Source organism: Loxodonta africana, chromosome 8 (genome assembly GCF_030014295.1).
Source record: "Loxodonta africana isolate mLoxAfr1 chromosome 8, mLoxAfr1.hap2, whole genome shotgun sequence".
NCBI lineage: Eukaryota > Metazoa > Chordata > Mammalia > Proboscidea > Elephantidae > Loxodonta > Loxodonta africana.
This window is the reverse complement of record NC_087349.1, coordinates 77,219,034-77,232,167: the sequence shown is the minus strand read 5'-3', so window position 1 is coordinate 77,232,167 and position 13,134 is coordinate 77,219,034. Positions and strand designations below refer to the sequence as shown.

The 13,134-nt window shown below is 37.5% G+C and overlaps 1 protein-coding gene across 1 annotated transcript in view; it reads right to left on the bottom strand.

The window, feature by feature from the left end:
- Window positions 1–7,575: 7,575 nt before the first annotated feature.
- Window positions 7,576–13,134, bottom strand: part of BZW2 (basic leucine zipper and W2 domains 2) — a 93,233-nt gene continuing 87,674 nt past the window's right edge. Inside the window, exon 12 of the mRNA XM_064290031.1 lies at window positions 7,576–9,219. Coding sequence (XP_064146101.1) covers window positions 9,116–9,219 — 104 coding nt within the window. The 3' untranslated portion in view covers window positions 7,576–9,115. The remainder of the gene's footprint in view (window positions 9,220–13,134) is intronic.

Genomic DNA, 13,134 nt, shown 5'->3' with positions numbered 1-13,134 from the left:
ATTTATACTTGCAAAACACGTTAGTTCATTTTTATATTTTTTCAAAATACTAGACAGAAAAATTATGGAATAGATCTGAAGTAGCAGAGTCTAACAATCCACAAGAAATCAGAATCCCACCAATGAGTTTAAACGTTTCCTTTAGTAGTTTACTTAAGATTAAAAGAAAAAAAAAAAAAACTCTTATTACATTTAAATATACTTTAATATAATTAAGGAACCCTCGTGGTACACTGGTTTAGCACTCAGCTACTAACTGAAAGGTGTGCAGTTCGAACCCACTAGCTGCTCTGCAGGAGAAAGATGTGGCAGTCTGCTTCCCTATGGGGCAGTTCTACTCTGTCCTTTAGGATCACTGAGTCAGAATTGACTCGACAGCAATGGGTTTTTAATATAATTACATACTTCAAAAAGCCAGCCTTTACTGTCAGAGATGATAAATTCCACTCGATGGCACTGGGGTTTTTGTTTTCCATTTTAGAGCTTTTTTTAAATTAAAATAGTGACAGACTTGCAAAACAAACTTATTAGAACTTATATTTTAAAAGTTGTGCTTTTTCTTTAATGGCGGTAAAACACATATTTAAGTGCCCAGACCTGGAAGTTAGGTTTCCATGACTTGTCATCTGTATAACGGTTGTAAAGTCAAATTAATAATAGTTCTACCCCACAGGGTTATTTTGAAGATAAAAATAGAATTGATTATTCGGCTGTCGGATATTAAGTATCATTACTGAAATGACAATTATATTTGTCTAGCCACACGTACAGACACCTGTGTATTTATTTGATTACTATAGATTTTAATTTGGCAAATTTTAAAATTAGGTCTAAGCAGCAAGATTCCCTGGATTTTAGTATACAGAATTGCACTGTATATTTAATAATATTTTTTATATTCATCTGTTTCTAAAAGTAATCACTCATCAATTTTTAAGATGCTTATGATTTGACATTTTATAATAATTCTATCGAATATTCCAACAGAAATTTTCAGATAAACTTGACTTCAAACAACCAGCAGAACTGTTTGGGCTTCATATTCAACTTGGCTTCCCATGTAGGTTACCTAGCTACCTTTAATATCTATAAAACTTCAGTAAGAAATGATAGTTAAGAATATGACACCCAAAACCCCATTGCCATCAAGTTGATTCCGACTCATAGCGACCCTATAGGACAGATTAGAACTGCCCCACAGAGTTTCCAAACAGCGCCTGGAGTATTTGAACTGCCGACCTTTTGGTTAGCAGCTGTAACACTGAACCACTACGCCACCAGGGTTTCTGTAGAATATGATATGAAATGTTATTTAGCTCCCAAGTAGTGCCCATAATCCATAAGGATTATGGATTAAATTGTGTTCCCCCAAAATATGTGTTGGAATCCTAATATATGGAATTCCAATCCCTGTAACCTGTGATGTAATTCTATTTCCAAACAGGGTTTTCTTTGTTGTAATCATTACGTCATATTCGAGTAGGGTGAGTTTCAATCTAATTACTTCTGCATTATAACAGAAGCAGATTAGACACAGAGGTAAGCATGCACAGGGACTGGGGCTGGGGGGATAGACACCAAGGAATCAAGGAACGCCCTGGACTACCTACAAGAAAGGAATCTACACAGCTGAGATCCTAATCTGGACTTTCAGCATCTAAACAGTGTGAAAATAAATTCCTGTTCCTTAGAGCCACCACTTATAGTATTTCTGTTACAGCAGCACTAAGAAACTAAGGCAGCTATACTGTTTTTTCATATTATTGTGAAATTTAATACATGGTCTAATTTTTCTGTGAGGAGTATTAGTAATATTGAAGTAAGACTTTAAGCTTTGTGAACAAAAAGGGACATTCATTTACAAAAAGTAACTGAATGCCAAGTGTCTGGATCTGAGAACACTTTGCCAAACCAAATTAGCTGTTTGCTCAGTTTCCTGGTATGATGCTTCCAGTGTTAAAAGCGGCTTTTAAATTAACTATTAAAAAGCACTTAATTTTGCACAAAGCAGCTTTCACTACAGAGTCTTAATTAACTCACTACTTAATTATTTACATACCACTCACAGTATTCAAATGATCTAGAAAGAACTAGTGTCTAACATTTTAAGATTTGGACCCAGTGGCACACAATAATGCAGGGTAGATTCAAATGCTATTATGACTTTGATGAGGTCAAAAGCCAAGGAGACGCTGGAAGTGTTCCGAATACTCACTTGAGAGTCCAGAGAAATTTGACAGGAGAAAAATTAGGCTGATAATAAAAATAGATTTTTTTTTTTTAAAGAGCTAAGTAATAATCACACTAAAGGAAGAAGGCTCAGCTATCTAGTACAAGACATCTGCAGCTCTTTGGTGACCACCCAGGCTCAGGAGATGTTGGAGCCCTTCTTCAGTGCAGGACGGCTCTCTCAGGTCCTTTCAGCTATGCAAACAAGCGAGCGCTTCTCTCTGCCATGCACACCCTGTCTTGGCCGTGCAGGCCTTCTTTCAGGCCCCTCACGACAGGCCTCGAAGGGGGCCTGTGACAGAGTCAGCAGTGACAGGCACAGAAGGGGCCCTGTGGTAGAATTGGTCGCAACAGGCCTGAGAGAGACCCTGTAGCAGAGTTGGTGGTGACAGCGGAAACCTGCTGCTGCGAATGCAGCTAACAGAGCTAAACAAGGCTGCTACACTGGCTATGAGCTGAGTCAGTTAGCAGTGGAGAGGCTAATGGCAGGGAGGCTGAAGGCAGAGAGAGGCCATGCACAGCCCGGGGGAAGCCTGTCCTGAAGGGGCTGAGAGGAGGACTGCACGGCCAACAGGGAATGTGTACGACAGAGAGAAGGACCTGATTGCTTGCACCGCTGAGAGTTGCTGAGAGAGCTGTCTTGCACTGAAGAAAGGAGGGATGTGTTCTTCCCTTTGTGGGAGCCTTCCAGACTTTGCCTACATGCTTCCCGGTTCTGATCCTGAGTTGTAGCCTGTTGATCCTAATCCGGAATTGTACCCTGTTACTTTCTTAATAAACCACTTAACTGTAAGTATGATCTGTGAGTTCCGTGTGGCCATTACAACAAATTATCAAAACCCAGCAGAGAAGTAGAGAGTGCAATGGGAAGGATGGCTGGTGTCAGAGTTGGTAGAAAAGTTGAGTGGAGGTATGTCTGCCCTCCACCTCATAGGAATCCGCTTTGTGCTGATGGTGATTCTGTTGCCTCCTTCTGAAGTTAGAAGACTTCAGGCACTACTGCAGCATTACAGAAGTACAAATACTTTTCCTACATTTGCCATTTTCAAAACATTGAGTTGGTTTTCTAGTATCGTCTAAAGGTGACCAGTGAAGTTTTTTAGTATTACTAAGAATTCACAAATTTCAATATATTTGATGTGGTTTAATCAATTGCAGTTATTTTTTTTTAAATAATTTGTTGAAGTAAAAGTCACATAACACAAAACCAATTGTTTTAAAATGTACATTGTACATTCCAAATGTTGTACGATCACCACTTCACCACCTTTGTCTAGTTCCACAATATTTCTATCACTCCAAAGTAAAACCTCTTACCCATTAGGCAGTTTCTTCCCATTTCCCCTTAACTCCAGCCCCTGACAACCACTAATCTGTGTTCTATCTTTATGGATTTATCTATATTGAATATTTTATATAGATTGAATCATATGTTACCTTTTGGATCTAGCCTCTCTCACTTAGCACAATGTTTTGGAGATTCATCCACATTAGAGCATATATCAGTATTTCATTCCTTTTTATGATTGAATAACATCCGTTTGTAGTAAAGAAGCCAAATGATGTGTTTCATTGGGGAAATATACTGCAAAAGACCTCTTTAAAGGTTTGAAAAGCTGAGACATGACTTTGGGGAGTAGGCTGCACAAGACCCAAGCCATGGTATTTTCTGTCATTTTATATGCATGCAGAAACTGGACAGTGAATAAGGAAGACTGAAGAAGAATTGATACATTTGAGTTATGGTGTTGGAAAAGGATATTGAATGTATCATGGACTGCCAGAAGAATGAACAGACCTGTCTTGGAAGAAGTATAGCTGGATTGCTCCTTAGAAGTGAGGATGGCAAGACTTCATCTCACTTTGGACCTGTTATCAGGAGGAACCAGTCCCTGGAGAAGGACATCTTGCTTGGTAAAGTAGAAGGTCAGTAAAAAAGAGGAAGACCCTCAACACGAAGGACTGACACAGCGGCTGCAATCATGAGCTCAAGCACAGCAACAATTGTGATGATGGCTCAGGATGTTTTGTTCTGTTGTACATAGAGTCGCTGTGAGTAGGAACCTAATTGACAGCACCTAGCAATAACAACAATATTTGTGTATATCATAATTTGTTTATCCATTTGCCCACTGATAGACACTTAGGCTGCATCTACCTTTTGGCTATTGTGAATAATGCTGTTATGAACATTCATGTATACGTACTTTTCACAATTCTTTTTGGTATATATCTAGGAGTGGGATTGCTTGATCATGTGGCAATTCTGTGTTTAACTTTTTGAGGAATGACCGAACTATTTCCACAGTGGGTAAACCATTTTGCATTCCCACCAGCAATATACAGGTATTCCAAATTTTCCACATTCTTGCTAACGCTTTAACACTTGTTATTTTCTCTCTTTTTTTGGACAATAGCCATCCTAGTGGGTGTGAAGTGGTATCCATTTTTGTTTTGTTTTGCATTTCCCTAATAATTAATGATGTTGAGCTTCTTCTCATGTACTTATTGGCCATTTGTATATCTTCTTTAGAGAAATATCTATTCAAGTCCTCTGCCCATTTTATGACTGGGTTATTTGTCTTACTGTTGTTGAGCTGTAAGCATTCTTATATATTTTGGATTCTAGACCCTTATCAAATATATGATTTGCAAGCAGTTATTCTTAATCATGCTCAGAATGTATCATCTTTGGACAATAGAAGTCTCTTCAGATTATCTCCTGAGTCCTTCTGGCATGACCCCTGTAGTTTTCGATGACTTCCTTAACTTCCTTGTATGTCTAGATGGCCCTGGCCTCTGTCATGCACACTACTGAAAGGAGTTGATTGAAGGACCACAAGACTCATAAAAATAGTGTGCTATTGAGGAAGAAAGTCTTTAATGTTGTATTTTTAAAATGACTGTTTTAAAAATCAACAAAGTACTTGCTTCCAAAACAAATACGCTCTTCTAACTTGAATGACTAAACTTCAACCTTACATTAGCTGGGTTGATTACAACAGGATCAGTGAGGTCATACCCACTGCTGTCAAGCCGATTCTGACTCATAGCAACCCTATCGGTCTGAGTAGAACTGCCCCATACGGTTTTTAAGGAGCAGCTGGTAGATTCAAACTGCCAACCTTTTGGTTAGCAGCTGAGTTCTTAACCACTGCACCACCAGGGTGCCAACAAGGTCATCGTAATTATCATGAAGCTGGTGAGTAAATTCAACCACCTAAGACAAACATTGTTTACAGCTTTCAGTAAGCAAACATAGTTCTTTAAAACAAATATTTTAACACAGTTTTCTACTAAACAACATGGTTCTAAGGTCAACAATCATTACGGCATAACTAATAAAGCAAACTCTAAATATTAGGGGAAAGCTCCCTTTACCTTTCCGCAAACAGATTAAGATATTCCACTGTTGGAAGACAAGGAACTGAGTAAAAGTAGATTTTATGGTAAATAAAGGCTAAATGTTTTTAATCTTTCTACCTTATCTCTCTAAGTACACAGTAATCACTAACCTAGTACTTATATCCTCACAGTCAATTATTTCAGCATTTTTATATCCTTCCTTTCAGGCTTCCTTCTAGAAATGCTTACCTAGTGGCTTCTTTTTCCTTTAATTTAATCAAAGCTGAATTAAAATATTTGAGATTTACAATTTCTTTTATCCTTTCATAATAGCTAGCTGTGAATGAGCATTATGACCAACCTCCTTTATATTCCGAATGGTATTTGACAATTGTGGTAGTCTGAATGAAAAACAGCACCCCAAGGTGTCCACATCCTAATCTCTAAGCTGTGAAAATACACTTCATCATAACCTAGAAAAATGTGAAAATGCACACTGGTTTGGCCAAATCTAGTTATGCACTAAAAAAAAAAAAAAAAATTTATTAACGTTTTCATGAGATTGTTAGAAATGGAAATTTTCACAAATGATATGCAGAAAATCAACTATTAAATAGGAATTTAATTGCAAGAAAGTCTTTTCATAAGTTTCTTTGATTTCTTCCTAAGGATATTCAGTTTGTTTAATTTTTTTACTAAGGATAAATGGGAGGAAGGGAACTTTGAACCCCTTCTGCCTTTGTAGGTCCAGCCTCTCTCCACCTTTTACCTACACCTCCGTACTTCCAGGGAAGAGGAGCTGCTGATCTCACCAAGGGTGTTTAAAGACGTGGATGAGGAGAAAATTGATGATGATAACAGCAAGCTCACTGTGTATAAGAAGGTGAATATCTCAGTATTGAAGCTATACAGTAGTTTATCATCATCGTTTTTAAGTGCTTTGAACTAGCTGCTGGTAGAGATGATACTAAAAGTGCTGAAAAATATGCCATTTTTTTTTTTTTTTAACTTTTCCTATCAACTTGAACATTAAAAATTATCATTGGTTTTAGAAGTGCCTATATAACGACACAGAACAATCAGGGATCTGACACCTCCCCACTCCTGCTGATAATGTGTGATGTTAACATTCATTTACTATATCAATTTTGTGATATGATAAACTCTGGTCTAATTTTACAACAGTATAAATTCCCAGTCCTTAAATAAGTTTTAATTAGATTTTTGCCCAATGGGACCTACAATGATTTTAACAAAACATCAGGTTTTCCTTGCTTTTGCTAAGGTAACTAATACCTGATTGAGATAATAATCCAAAGATGAAAGAGGATTTCTAGAACAGTAGTCTTCTTTGGGGCCTGCAAGCAATCAAGTTGAACATGAGCTAATTGACTTTCACACATATCTTTGACTAGGATCTTGGCATGGTGCAGGATGTGAATTATCTTCTAGGTGTGGTCGAGTCAAATGCTATGTTCATAGCAGGCATAGGCTGTCCTTTGTTATCACCTAGATCTTTCTGGATTGTAAGGGGCAAATTGAATCCTACATTAAGCCATTAACAATAACGTTATAAATTGTTCTTAAAGTTAGCTTTATAGATATGGGAGCTACAGATTTTTTTCTTCATGGGTTGATTAGACAAAATTAGGAGAGTAAATGAAGAAAGATAAATGTGGGGATTGTATGGCCACAGCTGCAAACTGGGATGGTGGGCTGGACAGTAAATTACCTAAGAGAATTCATAGCCCAAAATTCTTCTGGTAATTCTCATAGATAACAATTATAAACTCTGAACAAAATATGAAAAACAATTACTTGAAGGCATAGAGAGTGACCCAGCTACAGGGGGGAGGGGATTGACACTTGAATAAGAGGAAAATATTGGGTAAGTCATTTCCTCTCTACTTAAAAAAAAAAAAAATATATATATATATATATATAAAGATTTTAGCCTGGGGAGAAGCCCAGACCAGTGCTTCAAATGGCCACTGACTTCTAATCAGAAAAAAAGGAGGCCAAAATAGAGTAGAACAATATGTTTAAAGTGCTGAGAGATAAAAACTGTAAACCATGCTGGGTAAATAAAATATTCTTTACTTATATGAGCAAAATAATTATAAAGAAATAAGAGAAAACTAAGATAATTTGTTGCCAGCAGATTTACACTACAAGAAATTCTAAAAAGGGGGTTTCGATGTTGCTACTTTTTATAATGAAAAGAAATGATACCAGGAGGAAACTCAGATCTTCAAGAAGGAAGAAGAACACTGGAAATGGTAAATAAATGGATACATATAAAATGTTTTTTCTTAAGTATAAAAGGCCTGGAATTTTTAAAATAAATTATAATATCACATTATGGAGTTTATAATATACATGTATGTATGTTGTTGTTAGGAGTCAAGTCGGTTCCGACTCATAGTGACCCTATACATACATATATATAACATAAAGGATGGGGAAAGGGTAAACAGATCTGTACAGTTGTAAGGTATTTATATTTTCTGCAGTGTTATAATGTTAACTGTAACTAGACTATGATATGCTAAGTTTGCATATTTTAATCTCCAGAGGAACCACTAAAAAGATAATATAAAGACATACAATTTAAAGGGAATAGATAAATTCAAAAATGGAGTTCTAAAAATTATTCAATTAAACCAAAAAGAAGGCAGGAAAGGAGGAAGATAAGAATAAAAAACAGAAAGGACAAGCAGGCAAAAAAAATTAAATTATACACCTAAATTCAATCATATCAGTAATGGACCAAAATGCTCATTTAAAAGGCAGAGATTATCACAATGACTTTTTTAAAAGCAAGACCCAATTATATGCTATGTACAAAAGTCATACTTTAATATAAAGACACAGATAGGTTGAAAGTAAATGCATCAAATAAGTTATACCATGCAAATTGTATGCTTAAGAAGGCTAGAATGGCTATACTAATATCAGATAAAGTTGACTTCAAGGCAAAGATTATTACCAGGGGTAAAGAGGACTACCTCATAATGATAAAAAGGTTAGTTTGTGAAAAGACACAACAATCATAAATGTGTGCATGCATCTAATAACAGAGCTTCCAAATATGTGAAGCAAAAATTGGCCAAATTAAACAGAAATCATTTACTATCAATTGTTGAAAATTTTAATACCCCTTTCTCAGCAATTGATACTAGACAAAAAAAAAAATTAAAGACACAGAATCCCTGAACAACTACCAATCGACTATCTATTGATTTTCATAGAATACTCGATCCAGCAATTGCACATAGTACGTTCACCAAGATAGAACATATGCTGGGTGATAAAACAAGTCTTAATAAATTTAAAAGCATTGAAGTCATATTGCGTATGATCTCTGACCACAACTAAATTAAATTAGAAAGCAATAACAAGAAGATATCTAGAAAAATTAACTATTTGGAAATTAAAGTTTGCACTTCTAAATAATCCATGGGCTATCAAAACAGCCTGGTACTGGTACAACAACAGACACATTGACCGATGGGACATAATTGAGAATCCAGATGTAAATCTATTCACCTATGGTCACCTGATCTTCGACAAAGTCCCAAAGTTCATCAAATGGGGAAAAGACAGTATTTTTAACAAACGGTGCTGGTAAAACTGGATGTCCATCTGCAAAAAAAAAAAAAAATGAAACAGGACCCGTAGCTCACACCATACAGAAAAACTAATTCAAAATGGATCAAAGAGCTAAATATAAAACCAAAAACTATAAAGATTACAGAAGAAAAAATTGGATCAATGACAGAGACCCTAATACATGGCATTAACAGGATACAAAGCATAATTAACAACACACATACTTCAGAAGATAAGCTAGATTACTGGTATCTTCTAAAAATTAAACGTGCTCATCAAAAGACTTCACCAAAAGAGTAAAAAGAGAACTTACAGACTGGGAAAAAATTTTTAGCTATGACAAATCCAACAAAGGTCTAATCTCTAAAATCTGGAGGAAAATTCAACACCTCTACAACAAACCCCTCCCCACACAAATAACCCATTTAAAAAATGGGCAAAGTATATGAACAGTCATTTCACCAAAGAAGATATTCAAGTGGCTAACAGACATATAAGGAAATGCTCACTAGCCATCAGAGAAATGCAAATCAAAACCACAATGAGATACCATCTCACCCTGACAGTACTGGCATGAATCAAAAAAACAGAAAATAACAAATGTTGGAGAGGCTACTGGGAGATTGCAAATCTTATGCACTGCTGCTGGGAATGCAAAATGGTACGACTATGTTGGAAAACAATATGGTGCTTCCTTAAAAATCTAGAAATAGAAATACCGTATGATCCAGCAATCCCACTCCTAGGAATATATCCTAGAGAAAAAAAGACCCATCACACAAGTAGATGTATGCATACCCATGTTCATTGCAGCATTATTCACAAGAGCAAAAAGATGGAAAGAACCTAAGTGCCCATCAACAGATGAATGGATAAACAAACTATGGTACATACACACAATGGAATACTACACAACGATAAGGAACAGTGATGAATCTGTGAACCATCTCACAACATGGAAGAATTTGGAGGGCATTATGCTGAGTGAAATAAGTCAATCACAAAAGGAGAAATATTGTATGAGACCATTATTATAATATTCATGAAAAGGTTTACACACAAAAAGAAACAATCTTTGATGATTACGAGGAAGCGGAGGAGTGAGGAGGGAAAACCCCTAACTAGACAATACATAAGTGATAGCTTAGGTGAAGAGTAAGACAGTACACAATATGGGGTAGCCAACACAGCTTGACCAAGGCAAGGACATGGAAGCTCCACAGACGCATCCACACTCCCTGAAGGACCAAATTACTGGGCTGAGGACTGGGGACTATGGTCTTGGGGAACATGTAGCTCAATTGGCATAACATAGTTTGTAAAGAAAATGTTCTACATCCTACTTTGGTGAGTAGTGTCTCTGGTCTTAAAACTTGTGAGCTGAAATCTAAGATACTCCACTGGTCTCACCCTATCTGGATGGAGCAACGGAGAAGGAGAAAACCAAAGACATAAGGGAAAGATTAGTCTAAAGGACTAATGGACCACAACTACCACAGCTGCCGCCAGATTGAGTCCAGCACAACCAGATGGTACCTGGCTACCACCACTGACTGCTCTGACAGGGATTGCAATAGAGGGCCCTGGACAGAGCTGGAGAAAAATGTAGAGCAAAAGTCTAACTCACACACACACACAAAAGACCAGATTACAGGTCTGGCAGAGACTAGAGGAACCCTGACATTATGGCCCCTGGACACCGTTTTAACTCAGTACGGAAGTCACTCCTGAGCTTCATCCTTCTGCCAAAGATTAGATAGGCCCATAAAACAAAATGAGACTAAATTGGTATACCAGTCCGGGGGTAACGATGAGAAGGCAGGAGGGGACAGGAAAGCTGGTAATGGGGAACCCAAGGTCAAGAAGGAGAGGGTGTCAACACATCATGGGGTTGACAACCAATGTCACAAAAAAATATGTGTATTAATTGTTTAATGAGAAACTAATTTGCTCTGTAAACTTTCATCTAAAGTGCAAACAAAACAAAACAAAACAAACAAAACAATACCTCAGCATACATCAGTTTCTGATTCATAGAGCCTGGAGAAAATCTGCATTTCTAGAAAGTTCCCAAGTAATGCTGATGCTGCTATTCTGGGGACTACACTTAGAAAACCATTGAGTTTTCCTGTCACAGGGGAAAAGAATGATGAGAAAGGTTCCAGGAATTACTCGAAGGATTTAGTCTGCTGTAAAGAAGTTAAAGGCTGTCAGAATCAAGATGTTCCTAATCCTTCTGCACCTCTGAAGAATACTTTAGGATTTCAGAGGAGATAGACATTTGGGAGAGCTAGGGAGGAAATTACAGAAGTTCAAAAGCTTTTGAGCTAATCTAAATCAGGATTCCATTCTAGGGGTCTGGGTTGTTTCAAGATGCCTATTATTAAGTGGCCTTAGTAACCACCTGGCCCAGTAGGTCTCAATGTGTGGTTCTGGACCAGCAGCAGCACTGCCTGGGAGGTTTTAGAAATGCAACTCCTTCGGCCCCACTCCAGACATACTCAGTCAATAGTGCTGGGACCATTGACAGAGATCTATACTCAACAAGCCCTCCAGGTGATGCTGATACACACTTAAGTTTGAGAATTAGTAATCTAGCCCAGTGATATTTTATCTTAGGCCTCTAGGATGTAGGGTGTAGACTGAGGGGCTTATACTTGGTCAACATTGTGTGGCCAACACCCACATTGCATTATTAAACAGCCAGGTTAGACAGTTGTCGTAGGAAAGTATTTCTGTGTCGTTTGGAAACAAATAATAAGGGATGGTGTCAGGGTCATTTTATAAATAAACTATGGGTACACGTTTCATTAAGTATTTCAGAAAATGACTTAAACAATAACGATGCATTTCTATTCAGTGCATTAACATGGATTCTCAGTAAGTTGCAGTCAGGCTGTGGTCCCATTGCAAAATTTTTCTGAGAAGGTTTAGGGACACATTAGAATGTATTTATGATCAACCCTTTAAAAATGATTTTTTTAAATTGTGTTTTAGGTGAAGGTTTTTGGGGCAAATTAATTTCTCATTAAGCAATTAATACACATATTGTTTTGTGACATTGGTTGCCAACCCCATGATATGTCAACACTCTCCCCTTCTCAACCATTCATACAGCTTTCCTGTCCCCTCCTGCCTTCATGTCCTTGCCCCTGGGCTGGTATGCCCATTTAATCTTGTATACATGGTTGAGCTAAGTATATTATTGTTTGTTTTATGGGACTGTCTAATCTTTGGCTGAAGGGTGAACCTCAGGAGTGACTTCAGTACTGAGTTAAAAGTATGTCCGGGGGCCATACTCTTGGGGTTTCTCCAGTCTCTGACAGACCAGTAAGTCTGGTCTTTTTTGTGAGTTAGAATTTTGTTCTATGTTTTTCTCGAGCTCTGTCCAGGACCCAATATTGTGATCCCTGTCAGAGCAGTCAGTGGTAGTAGCTGGGCACCTTCTAGTTGTGCTGGATTAAAAAGGAGTTCTTAATGTGTATTTGTTCATTTATTCATCCAAATATTTACTGAACACCAAATTCCTGCCAAGCTATGCATTCTGCTACGTGACCATCAAAGATATGGAGGTAAGCAAAATATAGGAAGTCTTCGTTACTAAAGCCATAATTAGAAAGTACAGGAACGGATCTTAGTAACCCTCTGGTCCAAAGTACGGCCCTGGGGCCAGAAGGATCAGAATTACCTGGAGCTTGTTAGAAATGCAAATCCTTAGACTACCCATTCCCTGGGTGGCACAAATGGGTAAGCACTCAACTAGTAGCCAAAAGGTTGGCAGTTCAAACCCACCCAGAGGCACCTCAGAAGGCAGGCTTGGCGATTTGCTTCTCTGCATACGTGGGGTTGACGTGAGTCAAAGTTGAAGGCAACTAGCAATAACAGACACCATTCCAGAACTAAAAGTCAAAAATTTGGTGGGTTATGTCTAATTTATTTAAATAAGCC